This window comes from Hypomesus nipponensis, chromosome 22 (genome assembly GCF_054491055.1).
Source record: "Hypomesus nipponensis isolate SF chromosome 22, ASM5449105v1, whole genome shotgun sequence".
Lineage (NCBI taxonomy): Eukaryota > Metazoa > Chordata > Actinopteri > Osmeriformes > Osmeridae > Hypomesus > Hypomesus nipponensis.
In genome coordinates this window covers 19,021,321-19,047,500 of record NC_140382.1, presented here as the reverse complement: position 1 = coordinate 19,047,500, position 26,180 = coordinate 19,021,321, and the positions used below count along the sequence as shown (strand labels likewise).

At 41.6% G+C, this 26,180-nt stretch overlaps 2 protein-coding genes across 2 annotated transcripts; both read left to right on the top strand.

The window, feature by feature from the left end:
* The first annotated feature begins 3,647 nt into the window (after positions 1–3,647).
* On the top strand, positions 3,648–7,656 carry LOC146237063 (uncharacterized). Its single transcript, XM_084687075.1, has 6 exons — positions 3,648–3,723; positions 4,655–4,747; positions 4,847–5,053; positions 6,582–6,727; positions 6,845–6,945; positions 7,237–7,656. Exons 1-6 carry the CDS (start codon positions 3,648–3,650, stop codon positions 7,403–7,405), a joined length of 792 nt encoding a protein of 263 aa, XP_084543201.1. The 3' UTR covers positions 7,406–7,656.
* A 1,470-nt stretch (positions 7,657–9,126) lies between these two features.
* LOC146237062 (T-cell ecto-ADP-ribosyltransferase 1-like) lies at positions 9,127–16,084 on the top strand. Its single transcript, XM_084687074.1, has 3 exons — positions 9,127–9,135; positions 13,575–14,305; positions 16,081–16,084. The coding sequence occupies exons 1-3, from the start codon at positions 9,127–9,129 to the stop codon at positions 16,082–16,084; spliced, it is 744 nt and encodes a 247-aa protein (XP_084543200.1).
* Positions 16,085–26,180: the final 10,096 nt, after the last annotated feature.

The window sequence follows — 26,180 nt, the reverse complement described above, 5'->3', positions numbered from 1 at the left end:
ACTGAAGAACGAAACAACAAAGTGACATAGTGAAGATAGTGGCTAGTTAATTCCCATTATGTAAGGCGGTAAATAGTGTTCAAATTTGCTGATAAGTTTGCCGTTTGTTCGAAATACAAATCTAACCTTATGAATTTTGTTTTTTAAATGTGTCTGCTTAGAATGTAGTGTTTTGTTGCATGGTAATTGTCATTGTTGTGCTGGTTTACCATTGTAACCATGAGTTAAATGACAATTAGAACAGCTGGATTCGTCAGCAATGTAAGATAGAGCAGTTTGTAGCTTTATTCAGAATCTGCAGTCTAACGATGTGATGCAAGATCTGAGGTGTCTTGGCCCCCTAAACATGTGAATTTATTAGTAATTCATAGTAAAATTTAATTTTTTACTTCTTGAGGTACTTACATTAATTGAAAGGGCACTTGAAAGTATTGGGAAGTATACTTTGAGGCTCTTTAGGAAGTAAAGTTCATGAACTGAAAGTGCACTAAACAGGTTACTTTAGAGTATTCCAAGGTATACTTTTAAGTACTTTAGGAAGTATACTTGATGAACTGAAAGTGCACTACACAGGCTACTTTACAGTATTCAAAAGTAAACCCTGAAATACACTAAAAGTGTACTTTAAAGTTTACTAAATGACCTAAAAAATGGGCCAATTCAGTTTACTTAATACAAAAATAGTATATAAATAAGTACACTGCTAGTATACTTTAAGTAACATGATGATAGTATACTTTTTATTCTAAGTATACTTACCAAATTAACTTGAAGTATACTTCTTTTTTGTAAGGGTATAACCATATACAGTAAAACAACAAAAAGATATAGCGTTAGTTAACTTACTGTCACGCCTCTGGCTGTGACACTGCTTCTGTTTCTCTTTGTCCTGTGTTCTACTTCCTCCTTTTTTGTTTATTCCATGTGTGTGTGCATGGGCGGAGTCTCCCGGGGTAGACAACCATCCTCACCTGTGGCAGATCAGCAATCAACGATCTATGTAGACCCTGCTCACCATTTAGACTCTGCCAGATTGTTAACTCTGCTAGAACAAAGAACATTAAAAAATATAACTGCAAGCAGTAATGGCGGATTCCTCCAAACATTGCGAACCATTGAAAAATGTATATTCTTGAAAAATTTTAACTGTATAGAAAAACCAATGCTGCAGATTTACCAATGGGATACCAAATCCAAGTATGGCTGCAAGCAGCAATGAGGTGGGCAAGTAGTCAAATGACCCAGAAAACATTTTAGACATCCTCAAAAGAGGGTAACGAGTATAAGCAGCCAGTTTGGTGTGAATCCATCAAAGATTGGATGAGATACAACCCAACTTCCCGTTTGCTGGCTTAATGGCACATTTTGATTGCCTCTACCGTTTTGGGCACACGGATGCACGCTAGTACCCTGTGCTTGTGCCTCGGCCATTAATTGTATATGGCGGGACAAGTTATCCCTAACTTCTCAGCATGGGAAATACAAAGTGTACAGGGTCTAATTTGATCAGGGTAATAAAACTGATCTTAATCCTCCTCGACAGGAGAGGGACCTTCACCTGGGTGGACGGAACTCCACTGACCACAGCGTAAGAGAAAACTACACTCTCTGTATTCTCCTCACTCAAAACAAACCATTTGAAAATATTATACATTTCGATATTTTTGCTCAACTTACTTTGATGCATTAGAACCAGCAGCATCACACTATTAAATCCCTCCAGACAGACACTACCATTCATATTAGCATCAACATTAAGCTATATGAGAAATATAAAGAACTAACATACAACTCTGATACAAAATGGTTTCTCATATTGCATGACCCAGACATGGATCTCAGTGCGTGACTGGTTGTGTGCGTGTGTGTGTGTGTTGTTATTTAACCCTGTAGGTACTGGCACGGCAGGGGCCCTGATAATTACATTACACCAGCAGACAATGTTGATGAGGACTGTGTTGAGCGATATCCAGGAGTTCCTCAGCCCATAACATGGAATGATAACAGATGTGATTATAATAATTTCTGGATCTGTGAGAGAGGGATCTAACAGATCTACTGTGGGTTTTTTATGCATATTTTTTTCTTCTAAGCATTACATTTTCCAGCTACATTATTGTCTTGTCAATAACATCTGTCATAGCTGCGTGAATGACAGAACTTTGATGATGAGCTTTCACGTTCTATAGCTAACATGAAGTACATGATGTAAGGATGAGTAACATAGACTCAAACATGTTATTACTGTCTAGTTGTATTTACCACTCTGCTTGATTTTCCTTCTTATAAACTACGTTCTTTCTGAAATAAAAAAGTCATTTGGTCATGTTGTCTGGACTCCTCATTGACCCTGCATTTCAGTGTGTCTCTATGACATCAGCCGTGTACCAGACCCTGCTCAGTGACTCTGGGGCAGTGTGGGAAATACTGACTACCCGACTGCAAGTCATGGTCATCCTCGTCTACGTCACAAAGTCTGTGACCGGTCATTGAAGTCAATTGGAAGGCCTTAAAAATTTTAACATTTAAACATTTACATTTTACTTGTTTTCTTTGTTCTTCGTTTTCTTTGTACAAGTGTCAATGTAGCTCACCTGATACAGTACAAACGTACCCGCCCTTTCTTGGTAGATAAGGGTCTATAGGAGAGGTAACCTGAGTTTGATGCCTATTTCAACAGTGCAATAATGTCTTCTACATACTGTTAATGCTTGTTTTCAACCAGCTGTTTGTCTTTAAGTTTATATTTGTTTTTTAGCTTTTTTCTGGTAAACATTCTTTGTTTTGAAAATACCTTTTGGAACAAATAACATTTTAATAAAGAGCATTAAGTTGTCCTGAGCCTCTCTGGTACTTTGTGTGGTCTTCAACACCTCATCGTGTTACATTAACCAGAACCACAATCAAACCCAAACACACGTTTAATACCTAACCATAACCATGCAAGTGCAGCAATCAAACCCTAAACACACAAGTTTAATACTTAATGATCACTTAAGTTTAATACTAATCCATAACTGTAAGTTTGATGATTGACATTCAAACATTTTTGCACCAGTTTCACAGAAGAGTAAATTAGACTTCCACCAAAAGTAGTTTGCAGTGTCGGGTCCAGACAACTGTACCAGAATAACATGAACTAAATAGCCAGGTATCTCAGTCTATTCGCTGATGGAACACAATCCACAACAGACAATCTCTCAGAAGTTAGGTTGACATTGTCTTCCTGCTCCAACCTCATTTTACCCCACCCCCTCTATTACCCACAACCCCCTGCTTCAACCCATCATAACCACACACACTCTGCAGCTCTCCTGACGGTCACTGAGGGGTGTCACCATTAGGCATCAAAGTCAAGCAAAAGGGGAAGTTAAGAGCAGAGACCTATGGAGAGCAGAGCAGCTGGTTAACTGTAGAACAGAACAGAGTAGAGGTGTATATATATATAGAGAGAGAGACGTAGATCATCGTAAGGAGAACCAGAGCAGTCCAGTATATACTGTAGCAAAGCTACCTGGAACGCAGTGTGGTTGTGGACTGTAGGACCTTGTAACTCAGGTGAATGGAATATCATTTTATGGAGATATAACCTGGTCAAGACAGAGTGCGGAGGTTGAGCAGTGTGGTGCTGTGGACAGCAAAGGATTATGGGGAAGGAGGAGAACTTGTATGCCAATGTCATGGGTATGTCGCGCAACCAGGGTCAACGCAGCCCAGATAACGGTATTGTGCAACACACATACATACACACACACACACATACATACACGGGTACACATACATTCATACATACACATAAACACACACACAATGCAGGCATATGTGTTTTTGACATCAATGCGTATTTCTCATTTTCAGGTTTTCTAATAAGTAGTTCTGGTAACTACTTTTGTGAGTTTCCTTCCTTCCTTGTTGAAACTCCAGTCCGACCACGAGCGCCACTACACAAATGATGTCAATCACAATTACACATCAAATCGCTTATTTTCCAAAGAAAGGAGGAGGGAAAGTTGTGTATGGGTCACTGGATGTGCTACTGTAGTTGAATTGACTGAGAAAGCAGGCTCACTCCTCCCCACAGTTTCCTGTGATGCTGTTTCTGAGTTTCAGTCCTCCTGTGGTCGAGACTCACAGACAGACACATGGCAGGTGGGACATTTCTAATGAAAGCGACACACACTGACACAGAAACACAGCTCGCGTTCACACAGGATTGCGTGCGTACACACACACAATCACCCTCGGCCACAACCGCAGCCAGGCCAGCTGAGGCTGAGGCCTACACACACATCTGACTAATGAAACATTACTAATGACAGCCACACCAAGCCAAATCACACAGGTGAAAAACACGAGTGCAGCACATTGCCATCATTCAACAAACAAATCCTCCCTTTTTCTTGTCCACCAGAAATGAGCTTTTGTCTCGTTGTTGGCTTTGTTCCAGTATGTTAGTGACAATTTCAGTTTGTCATTTCGCGCTCAGTTTTCAGTTTGAAGTTCGCGCTCATTGGCTATTGTGGGTTTTCTGCTCAAAATTCCAAGCTGTTCCTTTGCCCACTGCAGGTTTTCAAGTCAGAAATATCAAACATGTAGGGTTAGATATACATGCAGGCAACACAAGCATGCTTTTTTTTTTACTCTGTGTCCACAGTTTCAGAGAGGAGAACCTACCAAGCCGTAGCAGTGTGTCTGGGGCTGCTGTGTGTTCTCCTGCTGGCTGGGGTCATAGGAGTGGGACTCTCCTGTAAGTTGAGCAATTTTCACACAATCTTAGGATGTAACATAATTCTTAGATTATGGTAATATACCACCTCTGTGAAGAAAAAAACAACTTTTATTTTAGATCTAACCATAGTGACTGTGGAGAGAGATCAGCACCAAAGTAAGTATGATAACCTGACCAGAGAGAGAGACAAGCTCCAGACCAAGAATGATAACCTGACCAGAGAGAGAGACAAGCTCCAGACCAAGAGTGATAACCTGACCAGAGAGAGAGACAAGTTCCAGACCAAGAGTGATAACCTGACCAGAGAGAGAGACAAGCTCCAGAGTAAGTATATTAACTTGCCCAGAAAGAGAGACCAGCCGATGACCAACTTTAAGACCTCGATGACAGAGAGACAGATAGAGAGACACCATAGAGGGTCTTGTGGTCAATAAGATGCAACACTTGTATGCTCAGGTTGTATTGCTGTATTTCATGCTGGCCTGGTAATGTCTATACACTATACAAAATATGCTTTAATGTATCCATAGAAAATTGTGTTCTTATTTTTGTACGTTGCTGTATAAGAACTGTACTGTCTAAGTGCATAGAGTTGCATAGACTTGGTGTGGAAGGTTGATCTGTCAACATCTGTCAGGTTGCTGGTCTGACAATGTTGGAACTAGTTGCAAAGTGGACATCTGCCTCCCATGATGGACCACACAAAGTTTCCTGGTCACTTCCTGTCCGTCTGCGTGGCTGTCCTGTGATGCCCCTGGTCACTTCCTGTCCTTCTGCCTTGCTGTCCTGTGATGCCCCCGGTCACTTCCTGTCTGTCTGCCTTGCTGTCCTGTGATGCCCCCGGTCACTTCCTGTCTGTCTGCCTTGCTGTCCTGTGATGCCCCTGGTCACTTCCTGTCCTTCTGCCTTGCTGTCCTGTGATGCCCCCGGTCACTTCCTGTCTGTCTGCCTTGCTGTCCTGTGATGCCCCTGGTCACTTCCTGTCCTTCTGCCTTGCTGTCCTGTGATGCCCCCGGTCACTGACTGTCTGTCTGCCTTGCTGTCCTGTGATGCCCTTGGTCACTTCCTGTCCATCTGCCTTGCTGTCCTGTGATGCCCCCGGTCACTTCCTGTCCGTCTACCTGGCTGTCCTGTGATGCCCTTGGTCACTTCCTGTCCATCTGCCTTGCTGTCCTGTGATGCTGTGCCAGTTTTACACAGCTGTGTGGCTAAAACTGCCCAAACTGACATGCGCCCAATCACTGATTTTGAACTCTGGATATCTGTGTTTCAATTAATGTGTATTATTTTACTGTATGCTTAATGCATGACAATGTTCAGCCTGTGGTCCCCGCCTCTTTGTGTCACTGATCGTCTCTGAAGAAGGGGATCCCTCACGGAATTCCTCCTCCCAAGGTTTCTTCCTTTTAGTTTTGCCTTGTCTTGAGGGTCGAGCTATATTTAGGTGCAGTTCTATGGGCGCATGTGAAGCCCCATGTGACATTGCTTGTAAAAAGGTTCCAACAAATAAAATATGATTTGATTTCAATTTTTTTTCTTGATATACAATTTGATTGAAGTGACATGCTTAACAACTGGCATGCAGTGGTGTTAACATACAGTACATACTAGAAGTAGAGTAGACCAGAGAAGCAGAGATAGAGTAGTAAAATACAAAACAACAAAATCATTTATTAAATAAACGTCAGTGGATGTTCAATAGAAAGTTGTCATTGTGCATTGAAACATGCTCAAGGTGGGAAACACAACAGCGTCCCTAAAGATAGAGGGAGGAGGTTTGGCTGCAGCTGGTGTTTCATCCAAATAAGGAACAAGGAAAAACAAAGTTCTGTAACTGGTGTTTTTCAAACAGAACTCTATTGCTGTCCTGATGGCTGGAAGAAGTTGAACTGCAGCTGTTACTACGTCTCTACTGAGAAGAAAACCTGGACTGACAGCAGACAGAACTGTAGAGACAGAGGAGCAGACCTGGTGATCATAAACAGCCCAGAGGAACAGGTGAGAGATGGAGAGAGGAAGCAGATTGACTTCAACAAAGGTCAAGACAGTATTGACAGTAGGTAAAACATCAAGAGACCAATCTCTAACATCACCTTAAACTCTTCTCCATGACAGGACTTCCTCAATAACCTCAAGAAGAGAGTGTGGATCGGTCTGACTGACACAGTAACAGAAGGGAACTTCACCTGGGTGGACAGAACTCCACTGACCACAACGTAAGAGAACTACACTTTCTGTATTCTACTGACTCAAAACAAACCATTTGTAAATGTTATACATTTCACTATTTTTGCTTGACTGACTTTGTCTAGGGCATTAGAATCAGCAGCATCGCCCTATTACATTTTTCCAGACAGACTCAACCAATTACATTCATATCAACATTAAACTATATGAGAAATATATAGCATTAACATACAACTCTGATACAGAATGGTTTCTCATACTGTATGACCCAGATTCTGACCTTAGTGTGTGACTGGTTGTGTTGTTATTTAACCCTGTAGGTACTGGTATGGCCCTCAACCTGATAATTACCCAAACCAACCAGGCAGTGTTGATGAGGACTGTGCTGAGATATACTACTCATCTCCTCACGGTCTTCCTCCTCCTAGAACATGGAATGATAACAGATGTGATTCTGATAATTACTGGGTCTGTGAGAGAGGGATCTAACAGATCTACTGTGGGTTTTCTATGCATAATGAATTATGTATGAATGTATTACATTTACATATTACATTTTCCAGCTACATTATTTTCTTGTCAATAACACCTGTCATAGCTGCATGATTGAAATAACTGTGACGATGAGCTTTCACTTCCTATATGCTAATAGAGGAAATTATGTAATAATGAGTTACATAAGTTGGCTTAATCTTTATATAGATACCTAGCAACATTTCTATTAGTTAGTTAAGCTTATTATCTACCACACAGCTAAGTTTTCTGAAATAAAACAGTACTTTGGTCATGTTGTCTGGACTCCTCATTGAACCTGCATTTCAGTGTGTCTCTATGACATCAGCCGTGTACCAGACCCTGCTCAGTGACTCTGGGGCAGTGTGGGAAATACTGACTACCTGACTGCAGGTCGTCATTGACGACTTACGCTGAGGTTACGTCCAGTCAAGTCTGTGACCGGTCATTGAGGTCAAATAGAAGACATTTAAAAGTAAAGGAAAAATAAATAAAAATACAATGTTAAGTTTAATTCTTAATTCTTGCATTGTACTGCTAACCTGGGGGGTATTCCAGAAAGCAGGTTATGCGACATACCTTGGTAAGTTAACTCCTCATCTGACAGACAGTGTTGTAGCAACATTGCCAGTAAGTTGCTGCAACATTGTGTGTCAGCTGGAGAGTTAACTTACCCGGTTATGTCACATAACCAGCTTTCTGGACTACCCCCCTGTTTATCGAAAATGTACCTGTTTGCTTCGTACAGGTGTCATAGTAGCTCCCCTGATACAGTACAAACGTACCCGTCGTTTCTTGGTAGATAAGGGTCAGTCTATAGGAGAGGTAACCTGAGTTTGATGCCTATTTCAACAGTGCAATAATGTCTTCTAAATACTGTTAATGCTTGTTTTCAACCAGCAGTTTGTCTTTAAGTTTATATTTGTTTTGTTCTTTTTTTCTGGTAAACATTCTTTGTTTTGAAAATACCTTTTGGAACAAACAACATTTTAATAAAGAGGAATCATTGGTCCTGAGCCTCTCTGGTACTTTGTGTGGTCTTCAACACCTCATCTTGTTACATTAACCAGAACCACAATCAAACCCAAACACACACGTTTAATACCTAACCATAATCACATAAGTTCAATACTTATCAATAACTAAGTTTAAGGACGAACACTCATGTTTGCACCAGTTTCACGGAAGAGTTAATGAGACTTCAACCAAAAGTAGTTAGCAGTATCAGGCCCAGTCAACTGTACCAGAATAACATGAACTAAACAGCCAGGTACCTCAGTCTATTCACTGATGGAACACAATCCACAACAGACAATCTCTCAGAAGTTAGGTTGACATTGTCTTCCTGTTCCCACCTCATTTTACCCCACCCCCTCTATTACCCACAACCCCCTGCTTCAACCCCCTGATGGTCACTGATGGATGGGTGTCACCATTAGGCATCAAATTTGAGCAAAAGGGGAAGATCATCGTAAGGAGAACCAGAGCAGTCCAGTATATACTCCACAAACTTTTTGTGTGGACTCTTCTTGTGATGCCTAAACTTCTGGCGATAGGCCTCGGGCAGCCGCTCATATGCGCGTTGAACAGCAGCCTTCACACAGTCATATTTCACGCAATCCTCGAGAGGCAAAGCCAAAACCACCTCCTGTGCTTTGCCTGTCAGCCGGCCCTGCAGCAGCAGAGGCCACATCTCCATGGGCCAGGTCAGTGTGGCTGCGTTGCGCTCAAACACGCTAAAGTAGGAGTCGACCTCGGACGGCGGCACGAGGGCAATGTCAAACTGGGCAGGCGGAGCACGAGGCTGCCCAGGATCAGAAGGAGGTGGCCGTACCTCAGCCGGAGCTATCTTCTCCTCCCACTTTTTTTTTCACATGCCGGGAATCGAACCAGCAACCTTTTGATTACTAGCCTGATTCCTTAACCGCTCAGCCAGCTGACTTCCCCAAATAATTGTGGGAGTCACAGTATTCCATTTCCATCCATCATGTCCCCCCTTAGAAAAACTGTACTGTTGTGTGAGTTTGTGTGTGTGTTTGTGTGTGTGTGTGTGTGTGTGTGTGCATCTCAGTGTGTTTGAGTTCATTAAAGTACACAACAGATGACCCACAGAAAGACAGTTGAAGAAAAACAAAGCGGTAGAAAAAAGAAATAGCCTGCAATCTGTGTTTTTTCTGTACTTACACCTAAAAAATGCTTTTGATCTTTTGCTAATTACTAATTCTCTACCAAAGTTGTTTCCAGTTGCTTGCAACAAACAATAATGCCAAAGTTCGTTTTCAGTTTTGAATAAATGTTCAATTGCTTATTCAATACAAATTGTCTGTTTTAATTGTCTACCATTTTGCATTCATTACATTTACATTGAGCAGACGCTCTTATCTAGAGCGGTTTACAGTAAGTACAGGGACATTCCCCCCAAGGCAAGTAGGGTGAAGTGCCTTGCCCAAGGACACGACGTCATGTACAGCGGCCAGGAATCGAACTGGCAACCTTCAGATTACTAGCCCGATGCTTTACCCGCTCAGCCACCTGACTCCCTCACATCCACAGTGCAGCTTAACAGTAATGTTCTTCTAACATATTCAATTAATCTGTATTTTTATATGTATGAGATGTTGATGTTGAGGGAGTGCACAAGGTGTGTGAGTCACTTTGATGTGTGTTCGTGTGCCAACAAAAATGTGGTTATCTAAGGGTGGAAAGTGGAGAATTGCTGCAGTTAAGACTGTTAGTTATAGTTCCACCGTCCTGCTATTGCCATGGTGTAACACAGAGGGGAAGTGTATTACACTGATGGTGAGAAATGTTTCAACGTAATGTTTTGTTAAAAAATAACATTTTGCCAAAAAAACTCAACCATGCCTCATGGCCTAGTTAGAGAGAGAAAGTGAAAAAGAGACAGAATGTGAGAGACAGGTAGAGAGACGGGTAGAGAGAGAGAGTGATAGACGGGTAGAGAGAGACTGGTAGAGAGACAGCCATAGAGAGACAGGCAGTGAAGGAGACAGGAAGACAGAGATTGGTAGAGAAACAGACAGGTAGAGACAGACAAGTAGAGAGACAGTAGACAAGTAAACATAAAAAGAAAAGTAGGCATTCCGCGGGGCATGAGTTAATGTTGCAAAACGACACACTCACACAGTGGAATCAGTGGAATGACGACACCTAACATCACTTTACATTGCAGCAGGTCCTGTGGAACAATTGACCCACATATGATTTGCTTGTTTCTCAGAATAGAGTAAAACTTAAACCACACAATAAGACAAAAGAGCCCTTCTCTATCAATTCTGAAGCAGCCATAACCTTATGAATGTATTGGTTTCAGTCTCTTTGCCTCAATGTCACAAGTATTGTTTTCATTGAGACGATACATTATAAAAGTGAATATAATTTAAACATGAATGTAAACCGAATGCTGATACTTTGATCCAAATCAGAGCAAAAACTTTTATTGCAGCTCAATAAAAAGATGTTTCACAAACGTTGGTGTTTGCCACATGTTGAACTATAAGAGTCCAAAACTCAAAGATTTTTATGAATGAGTAACAATCTCACCAGAACGCATTTGTTGGAGTATATCCTACTTCCTTGTAGTAATATCAGCTCCTTCTGTTCATACTCACTGGTTAATAAGTAACACAGCAACTGATGAAAGTTCCTTTGTATAACAAAAGGAGGTTGCTCCTGATGGTCAGTCTGTCGCCTTGCATAGCAGCTTGCTGCCATCGGTATGTGCGAGTATGAATGAGAGGCAAGCATTGAAAAGTGCTTTGAGTGGTGACGCTATGGTGGAAAAGCATTATATAAATGCAGTCCATTTACAACTTTGTTACTTCAGCCATGGAGCCCTTAATTGTCCATCTTATCTTTCAGTGAAAGTCGTAGTCATCCTGTCTTGGATGACAGCCAAGGGTAAGCATTTAAGTACACAATTCTCTTTCTCTCTCTCCCCATCTCTCTTGCCCTCCCTCTCTCTCCCTTAGCACACATATAAAAGGGGCCGTAGTGAAATAGGTGTTTCACAGGAGCCAACCCAACAGAACATCTTCACATCTACAACAGGTGTTTCACAGGAGCAAACCCAACAGAACATCTTCACATCTACAACAGGTGTTTCACAAGAGCCAACCCAACTGAACATCTTCACATCTACAACAGGTACGGGCAGGGGCGCCGCCAGGAATTTTGGGCCCCATGAAAAAGGAAATATATATATATTTATAATTTCTATTAGTTTTTCAATTTTTGGGGGGCCCTGTCAGTCAGGGGCCCTTAGAATCATCCTAACTTTTCTCCCCTATACGGCGCCCCTGGGTACGGGTGATTGAAATATTCCAATACTTGTTTCCAAATAAAAACAGACTTTCTTTAATATTTCTTAGAGGAAGAAAATCTTTTTTATGTAACGTCATTAGCAGATTATTTGAATCAAATGTCAAATTCATGGAAACGGTCAAATAAGTTGTATCCAGTCTGTTGATTTAAAAACGTAACTGACATTTTTGACAGTTCATTCCATCCAATAGACACAAATTTCAACAATTTCTTTTCCAGAAAGCAGGGCTGTAGAAATAAAGCTGTACTAGGGCACAGGCTCGTATTCATATCCCTTTTTTATCTTCCGAGCTTGCTGCGCACAATGCAGTACTAGGCTATAGAAACTCCCCTTGCTTAACGCAGGCTCAGAAGAACACTTGGGCAAATCAAACTCGGGAGTAGCAGGAACTTTCTAATCTTGGTGATGTAAAGGGGATTTCTATAGCGAGCCACAGGACAGGGACAAACTGGGTTCAATGTTATGGAAGAATTCAAGTGGCACTGTGTAGATCTGAATATTCAAGGGATGTGGTTTCAATACAATTTATTTAGATTATACAATTACATATGATTAAACAAAGCTTTGGTGATCAGTCATTACGAAGGGTTCACTAGTCACAAATCGTTCGCAAGAGTGATCGAGAACTATCACACATGCACTGCCTTATATAAACTTTAGAGCAAATGGCATTCTATAAGGTCAATCAATCAATGTAGCAAACTCTGTGATTGGCTAACTCAACTTAGTGACAGCTTGAAACAATATATCTCCATACCAAGTGTCCCAAAGTTCTTTGATGTAGCATATCTCCCCAAACCAATAGATGACCAAACCAATAGATGACTAGATGACCAGTCAAATGGTCAACTTTCCTTTGTGTGACCCTCTACAAACAAGAATTTAATTAACATAAACAATGAAACAGAACCCAGACGTTCTAGCCAAAGTTCAGCACCCATCCCCCGGACCCAAATAAGACCCTCTGGATCTTAGTTAGGCATCTTAAAACAACACCATAGATACAATCTGAGTGTCCCTTCTACGGAGTAAACCACATCACAGAACCTCAGTTTCTGTCTATAAGAAAGGAACTTACTTTTTACCGCTTAAAGAAACATAGATATTGCCATTACACAGGGTATTTAATGAGGATAGCGTTATTAGTAGGGTGCAGGGTAATGTCCAGGCAGACACGGGCAGGGTGTGTCAAGCTGTTTTTTTTTTTCAACTTTTCTAACCTTTTTATGGAAAACAAAATATATTTTCTTTTTGAAATGTTTATTTAGACAAATATTTTTCTTTCCAAATTGTTTTTCCAAAACTTTTTTCACACACAGTGAGAGGAAAGAGGAGGAGAGGGGAGACAAACAGAGAAGCCTAAAACAGAGTAGATTGAAGCAAATTAGAGTACAGTAGAGTATAGTAGAGGCATCATCAAGTAGTCATCACAGATGCAAAATCATTTATATATTTTTCTTTTCAACAAAAAAAAAAAGAAAAAAAGAAATCAAAACATTTTTTTCCTAAACTTTTTTCAATTTTTTTCAACATTTCAAAAGGATTTTGGGCGGCAACATATGACCTTGCCGAGATGTACCCCCCTGGGAGTTATGAACAAAATGCAACTGAAGCATTTTTCCATTTATATTACACTTTTAAAGTTAATCAGTGTTTAGGGAACTTCCAAGCAGTAATCCACTACTTCCTGTTTCACAGGTATATAGATGAGGTGAGACACAAAGGTAATATTCCTGTTTTCAAACATCAACATGGGAAAGAGAACACACTAATCAACTGAGGAGAATGTGTCTGGAATCCTAGAGAAGAAACGGTTTCCCTTTAAACATGGCCCCTGACTCTGTAGATGACATGTATAAAAACTGCACCAAAGAAATGTATAAGGAAGTAAATGATAAGTATTTAAACAAAGAATTAAAACACAATTCCAACTTCAGGTTATCTTGGACTGAATATGAAGAGTGTGCCAAGAAAAAGTACATGAATAGAGATGTTGGAGATGAAGATCTGATATTAGATCATTTCAAGGCTTTATACTCTTACACATCTGACTACATTTATGAAGAATTCAACTACGCGGTAAGAACCAAGGGGCCAGTGTACCCAAGTGGCTTCCATTACCACGCGTTGCACTTCCTGTTGACCGATGCGATCCAGCTCCTCAAAAATAACCAACCAGGATGCGTCACCACATACCGAATAACAAGGGCGACATTTAACGGTCAAGTTAATACTGACATTCGTTTTGGGAGCTTTGCTTCCAGTTCGAAATTAAAGGATCTTGACTTTGGAAATAATACCTGTTTTGAGATAGAGACGTGCTTCGGTGCTTACCTCAAGTCATATTCCTGTTTCAACACTTCTGAGGAAGAGGTGTTGATTCCACCTTATGAGATATTCAATATAACTGCAGTTGAACCTAAACCTAATGTTTTAAATTGTAATAAACTGTACAAACTGAAAAGTTTGAACAAAACTCTAAGCAATTTGAACTGTAGAGCAATCGCAGCAAACTCTGGAGTGGCAGGAACACAGTTATTCATGTTTACACAATTAATAATTCTGCTTTCATTAGCAGTTTAAATACACATGCATTTGTTTATGACATAGCTGACAATAGCTGCACCACAGAAATGCTTGATAAACTGCTTCAATTATTAGATGAGTTTGTTTTTAAGTGTCTTTTACATTACCAACACAACTTGGGATTGGAAAGAAAGCTTAACATAACATGTTGTGGTGCTGACTTCAATGAGTAAGCATGATTGTGAGGTGATTCCATCTAAGGATCAAAGTAAAAAAACTAATAAATAAAAAACTGCTGTTGTGATTGACACAAGTTGGTCTTTATTAATTATTTTTATTGTATCATTGATAAACTGGCATGATGCTGTTTTATTATGCCTGCATAGCCATAAGTCAGTTCTTTGTAAGGTGCGACTAGGAAAGGCCTGTGTTACTATTGTAGGTCAGAGGTCACAATAATGCCAAAGTGTATGCCATGCACCTTTCAATGAGGAAAATAGAAGGAGTGACAAGGCCATTTCTAGGATCCCTATCTAAAGACCTAAACAAAAGCTATCTAGCATACAGTGTCCTTTTTCTGTGCCTGCGAAGGCTATGCTAATCATCTTGTATCCTCCCATATTGTAATACCATATATAAATAAAGTCTTATTATTATACTCCCTTGATTTCCTGTATTCATTGTCCAGTCTTCTGTGATAATCAACTTGAGTGTATCAGACACCTGCACCTTACATTACTTAACTATTCCCTTCATTGACTTGGTACTTTCATAGCAATTGGGTACTATACGTCTTCCTGTCCTTAATCCACATACTGCTGCACATTGCCCTGCCCTGCTTCACACACACACACACTTATGAAGTGTTTCAGCGTTTCAGTGTAAGTGTTTCAGTGTAAGTGTTTCAGTGTAAGTTTTTAAGGAAGTGTTTCAGGAAGTGTTTCAGTGTAAGTGTTTAAGGAAGTGTTAAGTGTAAGTGTTTTAGTGTAAGTGTTTAAGGAAGTGTTAAGTGTAAGTGTTTAAGGAAGTGTTTCAGTGTAAGTGTTTCAGTGTAAGTGTTTAAGGAAGTGTTAAGTGTAAGTGTTTCAGTGTAAGTGTTTCAGTTTAAGTGTTTCAGTGTAAGTGTTTAAGGAGGTGTTAAGTGTAAGTGTTTTAGTGTAAGTGTTTCAGTGTAAGTGTTTCAGTGTAAGTGTTTCAGTGTAAGTGTTTTAGTGTTTCAGTGTAAGTGTTTCAGTGTAAGTGTTTTAGTGTTTCAGTGCAAGTGTTTAAGGGAGTGTTTCAGGAAGTGTTTCAGTGTAAGTGTTTAAGGAAGTGTTTCAGTGTAAGTGTTTCAGGAAGTGTTTAGCATATGACATGAATTCTCTATTGTTGTTTCTCACATTCACTAAAATAACTGCATGCAACTCACTTCTGTATTATTATGTGACTTGATTCACTGAGCCTTGGAACAGTTGTACCGAGGTCCGCTTATCACCCCATGTCATTATTTTTCACAGGTGGCGTGGCCAATCCAACCACCCGGCATACAAAGAACACCATATCATACACGGCAGTTAACCAAAGAACTACCAATAAAAGTGTTGAACAATACAATCATGTGCAAGTATTTTACTGTTCAAACATGTTATCTGGCTTTACCGTGCAAAGACACTGCAGTCACCGTGTCCCCAGCGCGGTCAGGGACAAGGCAGTGGCACTGGTGGCCTTCCTGACCCCAAGCAAGGATTGGTTAGGCCATGGGGGTCCCAGTGAGGTACCCTTCTCCTTCCTCGCTCTCATCCAGCTAAGACACTGGTGCATCTCAGTCTCTGATTGGTTTAGCTGTCTGGTGACGCCTCTTCCTGGTCTGCTCTAATTAAAGGTCTGGAGGGGGGGGGGCAGTATGATCTGGTTCAACTACACTGGTTGTCTTTAATCTAACTTCAATCTAATACAGTGACTGAGGCAGCAACTGTTGGAGTAGTGCATCGCCAATGCTACCAGTGCCATAAGCCTTTTATCAGGATATTATATTATGAAATATCATCAATAGAGAGCAACATCATAACTGTATCATAACTATCCCCCCAGACAACGAAGACCATAACAGTTAATACACTGTCTGCTGGAATGTAAAAGAAGAATGTTCTGTGTTTTTCTTTGAAAAGGAAGAGTTATACGCACATTTAGGCTTTTTAATTTAACACTTCGGCCTTCAGCCATGTGTTTCATTATGTTCGCTTTTAGCCAACAATTTTCAATTTGGTGCATCTTGAATTGAATGTGATCATTTTTTCTGAATAAAGTCAGACTGGGTTTTAGTGTGTGGAAGAGATAAGAATGAACCGTGAAAAACAACTCAGATTAGCAGTGTGAGTTTGCATTTTAATTTACATTAAAATTACATAATTTACAGATAAGACGAGAACAAAGGATCCTGTTAGACCAGGTTATAAAAGACTATGTCAGGAGAGCAGAAGGCAGTTGGTTCCAGAACCTGCTCATCAGTTTGTTGTTTTGACTTTGTGAGACAGGAAACTCTGCATCAGGCTCCAGTGCTGTCTTTTGAACTTTGAAGATTCAAACAAGACTTGGGTAAGTTTACACTACACCAGTGTGATGAAACAAAAGTTCTGTACGTCTCAGCAGGGTTGATGCAAAGTGTTTTATTGCTTCTTCTACCCTGGTGCAGCTTCAACCGTCACACCTGGACACAAGATGATCTTCACCCTGTGAAAAAAAAGTACTAAAAACTGTTCTTCTTTTCCTTTGGGCATTTAAAAAAAGTTTTGCGTACAGACAACAACATTTTCTGAACGATCCTCGTTCACATGGACCTGCGAAAACCTCAAAAAACAGTGCAGGCCTATTATGCCTGCCAGGCCAGAAGTTGGCAATGTCACTTTGTACAGAAACAGAATGAGCTGGAGTCCATACAGTCTATGGCCTGCGTACATTAGCATTCTTCCACAGAGTGGTTTTAATCTCTTGCGCGCATGCCTATAGACTGAACACGTAATACTTGTGCGCATGACATCATTGTTTTCAAACATTCATGTTTTTGTTTACACAGAGGCGTTTACAAACTAGGACTTGGAAACCTGTTTTTTTATGCAGTTGTCATGCAAACAAACAGCCAAACTGCATGAGAGTTTTCAGTTTTTAGTTGAAAACGTTATTGTGTATGTGGCCTCTACAACACAAAATACTTTCCAGGGCCACTGAGTAGTCAGTCGCCCTTTCCCCCCAGTTCAATATCCCTGCAAAAACAAATACATATTTATTGAACGAAAAGGGACACCGATGTTTTACTCACACATTTCTGGGTGGTGTATTGATGTTGATGGATACCTGTCGTTGTGTCTCCAGCTTCTTCTACCCTGGTGCAGCTTCAACCGTCACACCTGGAGACAAGATGATCTTCACCCTGCTGATCCTCCTCCATGTCTGCATCCTGACTGTGGACTCTGAGAAATACATTTTAGACATGGCCCCTAACTCTGTTGATGACATGTACTACCTCTGCACCCAAAAAATGCATGAGAAAGTAAATTCTTATTTAGAAAACAACCCAGATTTCAAAAAAGAATGGACCAAGGTTGATAGTTGGATCGCACAAAGGCAGAACAACCAACATGGTCTCCAATTCAATCATTTAAAGGTTTTGCGTTATTACACATCCAGAAAATCTGTTTCTTTTTCTTTATTCATGACGTACGTTAGAAACAATGGGCCAACGTATCATCAGGATGACTCCAAAGATGACCCCAAAATGGGGTTTTTGCACTTCCTGTTGTCCGATGCGATCCGTATCCTTAAAGACAACCAACCAGACTGCGTCACTGCATACCGAAGAACGAAAAACTCTTTTACCGTTAACGTTACTGATGTTATTCGTTTTGGATCCTTCGCTTCCAGTTCGATCAAAACAGAACTTGGGAAATATGGATCAGAGGACTGCTTTAAGATCCTGACGTGCTACGGCGCTAAGCTGAAGGATTATGAAAGTAAAGATCCGGATCAGGAAGAGGTGTTGATTCCACCGTTTGAGAAGTTCAAAATAACTTCAGTTGTGAGTGAAAATAAAAACTCTTTAAAGTGTAAAAACCTGTACATACTGGAAAGTCAGGGAATTGAAAGCACTTTGAGCTGTAAAGCAGTTTGGTAAAGCTACGCACAGCAATTTTTTATTTTTGTTTTCTCTTTTTTCTTATTTTATTTTTCTCTTTTCTTTCTTTCTTAATTGAGGAACATGCCAAATAAAAGGATAATTAGCCTACCACAAGAACAATAAAGCAATCACACATTATTTGATGACGTACAATGGCAGTACCACAAACATTCTTGAGAAAATCCAAATAGTTAGCTAAAGAAAAGGTGGTTTCGACTGTGAGGAGTAAATTCGACTTTAGGATCAAAGAAAAACATATCACTGTTTGACTGAAGATGTGCTGAAATCTGCAAAAGTGTATGCCATTTTTTACTTCTTTACTTAAATAAATGCTTTTAATCTTTTGCTAATGACTTGTTCTCTACCTTATGTAACAGAGTTAGAACCGTGAAACTCGCCCCTCAGGTACTATGTAAAAGGCCACCCGCGTCAATGAAGAGCTAGCTTTTCCTCGGCATAGCTGGTAGTGGTCACGCTTGGCCAGTCGGAGGCCGTGCATTCGAGCCCACTGAGTGGCGAACGAGCCTTGTCGTGACGGAGCGTGGCTACAGCTGTTACATACCCGTCACACATAGCCAAGTCGTTTCCAGTTGCAACAAACAATAATGGCAAAGTTTGTTTTCAGTTTTTATAAATGTTGAATTGCTTATTCAAGGCTACAAATTGTCTGTTTTAAAGATCCTGTAAAGTAAATTCCATGTTTTGCTTCTAAGTAGGCCTACATTATATACCTGTGAAATGAGTTCCTGAAAGCATGTGCAAAGCGCTAAAACCTTTTCGCACTGAAATATGGAGTTAGACCGAAGAACAGTTTCTCTTCCGTTTTCAGATCAGGTTTTAATGGGCGGAGTCAAAAAACTCCCCATCTACGTCAGATTGCTGAATGGCTCCTCCTGCTGTACTGTTATTGTAGCTTACATCAGCTAGCTAGCGAACTTAGCTTCAGGATGTCTCCCACCACCAGTGGCGCCTTACAGTGCGTGTCCACTGCAGCAACGCGAATCGCTTGCCATCGCTCGCCTTCCCACAGTTCACCACGCTCGGGAGCGTTTCAAACAGATGAATGTAGAATGTAGTTCTCTAAAATCACTGTTCTAGTTGTCATGGCCAAGTGTGCAGACTTGGGTTTACGTAGTTGCAACATCGATCAAAATACAACTTGTATACAAAATACAAAACTGCTTAATAGACATACACGTTGACATGTGTAAAAAACGTTTTACTATATTCCTCAGTCTCTGCTAATCTGTCGATACGATAGTGAGTTCCAGCCGGGCTAGCTAGCTAGCTAGTTGCTACAGAACGAAGTTACGTAATGTCACTAGACTGAATTAGAAAGTACAAGCACCAACAACTTCGGCAACCTTGCGCCATGCATCGTTTTATTATTATTAACATCTCTGTACAAATACAGCTATCTATTGTACAGGATTGGGTAAGCAGCCACACAAACAATTAGTTTCTCCTCCACCTTGAAACCTAGAAAGCTAGAAATGTTTACCATGGTTGCTACGTTACGAGAAACAAGAAAACACTCCGATCGGCCATCGCTAGCGAATATCGCTCCTCATTTGCATAAAGTTGAGAAAATCTCAACTCTGTCGCTTCGCGTCGCTACCCACAATGCACCACGTAAGCAATTCGCTTGGCTCCATAGAAAATTAATGGAAAACATGTTGTCGCTCGCATCGCGTCGCTGCAGTGGACACGCACTGTTAATGCACGGGCTTACCTGGGCTTAAGCCCGGGGCCTCAACCAAACAGGGACCTCTTAATAATAATAAAAAATAAATATAGCTGCAAGCAGCAATCAGGGGGCCAAGCATCATTCGATATGGAAATTCAGTAGCTAAAGCAGCAAAGCAAAACTTTTCATAAAAAACATTTGTCATTTTGAGACAAAATGCGCTGGCTAGATGTAGCAGCGTTATATCTACAAAGCACAATAAATCTGACTCTTCTTGAGTATAAATGTCCTGAGAATTAAGCAACGGCCTCGGAGGAGTTTGAAAAAGTAGCAATTTCTTAAAATACAAATAACGGAAAAACGTTCGGGACGACAATGACGCCATAGGGTTTAGTCGAATCGTCTGCTTCTCAAAATCCAACCAAACCTCATTTAAGAAAAACGGTCTTACGGTTCAAAAGTTGTGGACGTAAACACACCTTCAACTTTGACCCCTTGGTGGCGCTATAGTGCTTCAGGGATCGACATGAAACTTGGTGACAATAATTAGGAGACTGTTCCAAATCAGTGTGCCACATTTCAAAACTCTGCACCAATCGGGTGTATGGGCTGCCATAGACTCCTAGTCCTAAGTATAAATATAAATCCACTGACAATGAAACGTTCTCGTTACTATTATCAGAGAATGTCTAATATAGAGAGAACTGCCACTCTCGGGAAACTTCCGGGTTCTGAACTGGTTGAAGTTCCATGTGAGGGCGCTAACGAGCGAGTGCAAAATGAATGGAGGTCTATGGGGCGGTACCCCTCAAAATCCACTTTTCTCAGGATATAATTTTTTGTCTAGTAATTTGAATTCTGAATTTGAAAGGGGAGGCAAAGAAAATACACACTGGAGGCTGTTAAATTGTTTCAAAGTCGCCTTTCTGTTCTAAAAAGCCTTTGAAAATGTCATTGACGTCATACACATCGTACGACCAGACCTACTGCTTTACGGCAAGCTCTGGTCACTTACTTTTTCTCTCAGGGCAACGACAACACAGCTGACAGGTTAGGCTCTCCCTGTCAATACACATGCTAGAAAGAGTTTTGGCTTGCTAATGTTGTTGCTAATGTTGCTAATGCTCTGACATTCTGATTCCGCTTCGGATGCCATCAAGCGGGAGCTCTGGTCGTATCAGTCCTTCACTAACCAATCAGCATTCATTAGCAGAATGCTAGCGTAATCCATGTTGCACATGCAAAACCTACAATCAAATCGGAGATTTCTCATAATCAGGCGAAAGAGCCAAATTTAGCCGTTTAGCTCCATCGACTCCCATTCAACATGCACTCGCTCGCAATCACCCTCAGTGGAACTCTGGTGGAACTGCAGCCAAATTCGGTACAATGGGGCTTAATAGGGAGTGGCAAGGCTCTCCTTAAACAGGCTCTGGTAATGACACCGCAAATGCGGACGTTTATATAACCTCTTTTAGTCTCTGGATTTATTTCCTTTTTTGAGCTACATTACTGATTTCACTCAGACTAACAAACATTTTCTAGCTAGATAACACAACTTTACCTACTGATCTCAGTGATGTGACAGTGGTGGCAGAGCTGGAAGTGCCTGACGGCACCACTGGTGTGGAGACCTGAAACAAGAGCCCACATGTTAAATGTCAGATATGGCGATAAAGCCCCTTCAAGGTCTAGAGGGGTGAAGTCTCCCTGGTACTATGTTGATATCATGGCCTCTGAAAGAGTCATACTTGGGCCTACAGTGAAGTGCCTTATAGTTTTGGATTCAGAAGACTCTTGGCTACATGATGAATAATATAAAGCCAAACCATTGGTTTATTAAGGTGAAATACATAATACTATTGTACAATTGTCGATTATATTGGCATGCCTCCAGGTCTTGAAACCAGTGTGAAAAAAGGTTTTTGGGACATACAAATATGGGGATACAACACAGACATTAGTTTCTGGCATGTACGGTTCGGGAGATAATACGCTTTGTCTTTCTTAAGCGTCAATTGACTATGAAGGGTTGTACTGTAATTAGCGATTGCACTAACTAAGCATCCGAGTCTTTAGCATCCGAGTCACCCTGACAAATGTTAGCTAACTTTAGCTAGCTAGCTAGGTAATGTAACGTCCTCCAAGGTGTATTAAGAAGTTCAAATTAAAACAACTTACCATTAATGATGTGGACGGCACCGCCGGTGGACCTGCACCTTGGAGGCTGCCCTAACACCTGCCATAACGGAGCGTTCGATCTCTCCTAACTGGAAAGAACTAGCCATGTTTGAGTCCTGTCACCCACGTTGCGCCCACTGATCCGGATATGGGCGAGGCTGCGTGCACTGCTACTGCCTGACCCCAGGGCAGTGGCACCGGAGGCCTATCTGACCCCAGGGCAGTGGCACTGGTGCCCTACCTGATCCAAGGGCAGTGGCACTGGTGGCCTACCTGACCCCAAGGCAGTGGCACTGGTGGCCTACCTGACCCCAGGGCAGTGGCACTGGTGGCCTACCTGACCCCAGGGCAGTGGCACTGGTGGCCTACCTGACCCCAGGGCAGTGGCACTGGTGGCCTACCTGACCCCAAGGAAGTGGCACTGGTGGCCTACCTGACCCCAAGGCAGTGGCACTGGTGGCCTACCTGACCCCAGGGCAGTGGCACTGGTGGCCTACCTGACCCCAAGGAAGTGGCACTGGTGCCCTACCTGACCCCAGGGCAGTGGCACTGGTGGCCTACCTGACCCCAAGGCAGTGGCACTGGTGGCCTACCTGACCCCAGGGCAGTGGCACTGGTGGCCTACCTGACCCCAGGGCAGTGGCACTGGTGGCCTACCTGACCCCAGACCAGGATGGGTTACACCATGGGGGTCCCAGTGAGGTACCAGACCAGGATGGGTTACACCATGGGGGTCCCAGTGAGGTACCAGACCAGGATGGGTTACACCATGGGGGTCCCAGTGAGGTACCAGACCAGGATGGGTTACACCATGGGGGTCCCAGTGAGGTACCAGACAAGGATGGGTTACACCATGGGGGTCCCAGTGAGCCTGACCCCAGACCAGGATGGGTTACACCATGGGGGTCCCAGTGAGGTACCCTTCTCACTCCCGTCCAGCTACCTGCTGTTCACAGGGCAGGGTCTTTGTCATTGACCCCCAGGGGGGAGGAGGTGCTGATCTGACACTGGTGCATCTCAGTCCCTCTTGCTCTGATTGGTTGAGCTGTCTGGTGACTTTTCCTGGTCTGCTCTTATTAAAGGTCTGGGGGGGGGGAGGGGCAGTATGATCTGGTATCACCACACAGGGTGTCTTTCAAATCTAATATAGTGATTGAGGCAGTCACTGTTGGAGTGGTGCCAACGGTACCGGTGCCAGCCACAAGCCTTTTATCAGGCTATGATATTATGAAATATCATCAATAGAGAGCAACATCATAACCATCCCCCCAAACAACAAAGACCATAACAGTATAATGTCTGCTGGAATGTAAAAGAATCTTAAAGATCAATCTTTAATTGAATGTAATCATTATTTTTGAATAAAGTCAGACTGGGTTTTAGTGTGTGGAAGAGATAAGGATGTACTGTGGAAAAACAAGGAAGATTAGGAATGTGAGTTTGCATTATAATTTACAACTGAAAGGGTGGAGACATTCAGGGGTTTTAACCCTTGTGTTCTCTTCGGGTCATTCTGACCCATCAGTCATTGTGACCCACCGTCGTTTGCAACAACTTTACCGCATACAAAAACAAAATGAAGCATTTTCTTTTAACCGTTGGGCTGTCTCAGACCCCCCACATTGCGAAGGTTAAAAGAAAATTATTTGTATTTGCTTTTGTATTGGGTAAAATTGGGTAAACACAACGATGGTTCGTTATGAACCTTTTGGTCATGTGACCCGAAGGCAGCACAAGGGTTAAAGGACGATGTCAGGAGAGCAGAAGGTAGTTGGTTCCAGAACCTGCTCATCAGTTTGTTGTTCTGACTTTGTGAGACAAGAAACTCTTCGCATCAGGCTCCAGTGCTGTCTTTTGAACTTTAAAGATTCGAACAAGACTCAGGTAAATTAACACTACATCAGTGTGATGCAAAGTGTTTTATTGCTTCTTCTACCCTGGTGCAGCTTCAACCGTCACACCTGGAGACAAGATGATCTTCACCCTGCTGATCCTCCTCCATGCCTGTATCCTGACTGTGGACTATGGTGGTAAGATGCTGGTGTAGTCACTCTATGGTGGTAAGATGCTGGTGTAGTCACTCAATGGTGGTAAGATGCTGGTGTAGGAGCAGGATGGGCTCCAGAATTAATCGGATGGGGGGTGGGGGGGGGGCATTTGGTTTCCACAAGGGGGCCTTAGAAGATTCGAGCTCTGTTATAGAAATGTAGGTTTAGCTCAAATAATTGTTGGGAGTCACAGCAATCCATTTGGCAGGGCATTAACCGTCACGTCAATGTCTCCCCTGGAGAAGTTGTGCTGATATAGTCATGCATTTGTAACGGGCGTGAATCCGTGAAACTCACTGCTCAAGTATATAAGAGGCCACCGTGTCAACGAAGAGCTAGCTTTTCGTTGGCGTAGCTGGTAGTGCTCACGCTTGGCAAGTCAGAGGTGGCGTGTTCGAGCTCAGCAAGTGGCGAACATCGACCTGTAGACCTTGTCACGGAGCGTGGCCTCGTCTGTTACATACCTGTCACACATGATTAAGATGCTGCATGTGTGTGTGCTCCTCAGTGTGTTTGAGTTCATGTAAGTACACAAGAGATGACACACAGAAAGACAGATGAAGAAAAACAAAGAGGTAGATAAAACATATAGCTGTAATCAGTGTTCTGTTTTTGTTCCTCTGTGTAGATCTCTCCACTCTCTGAAGGGTCCGGCATCCAAAAGCGAGCTGTCTACACTTTAGACATGGCCCTTGACACTGTAGATGACATGTACGACGGCTGCACCGAAGAAATGCATGAAGTAGTAAATACTTATTTAAAAAAAGAATTAAACATAGAAAAATTCAAAAACATCTGGACCGGGAAGAACTGTAACGACTGGGCCACAGAAAAGCTAAAGGTTGATAAAAATGGTCTCACATTAGATCATTTAAAGGCTTTATTTGTTTACACATCAAAAAAAGCTGATAATAATGTTTTTTTTTATGATTACATGGAAGAAGTAAGAGCGAAGGGGCCAAAATACCCAAGTGGCTTTAGTTACAACGCTTTGCACTTCTTTTTGTCCGATGCGATCCGTATCCTCAAAGACAAACAACCAGGCTGCGTCACCACATACCGAAGAACAAATGACACTTATAACGTTGAAGTTGATGATGACATTTGTTTTGGATTCTTTGCTTCCAGTTCTCTCGATGAGGGTCTGGATAAATATGGAACGCAGGACTGCTTTAAGATCAACACCTGCTACGGCGCTAACCTCGAGGGTAATGAAGTTCATCCTCAAAAGGAGGTGTTGATTCCACTGTATGAGGTGTTCAAGATAACTGCAGTTGAACTTTTTTTGAAATTTTAACGTTTTAAAGTGTGAAAAAATTTACATACTGGAAAAAAAGACATATCAAAGCAATCATAACTGTGAAGGTGCTAAGAAGAAGGAGTAAAGCTACGCAAAGCAAACTTTTTTTCTTCTCTTATTAGTGAAAATAAAGACGCATTATTTGATGAGGTACAATGGCAGCACCACTATAGCCTAACATTCTTTAGAAAGTATACCAGTAATAGTTAGATATAAATAAAAGGTTGTTTTAGTAGTAAAAACATACAGCTGACTGAAGTTGTTTACTAGCTGAAGAGTGCTGAAAGTCAAAATTTGTAAGTCTGAAAAAGTGTATGCCATTTGCTTTTAATCTTTTGCTAATAGCTAATTCTGTACCTTAGCCAAGTCGTTTCCAGTTGCTTGCAACAAACAATAATGGCAAAGTTCGTTTTCAGTTTTGAATAAATGTTTAATTACTTATTCAATACAAATTGTTTGTTTTAATTGTTTACCGTTCTGCATTCACAGTGCAGTCCAACCGTAATTGTATTCTAAC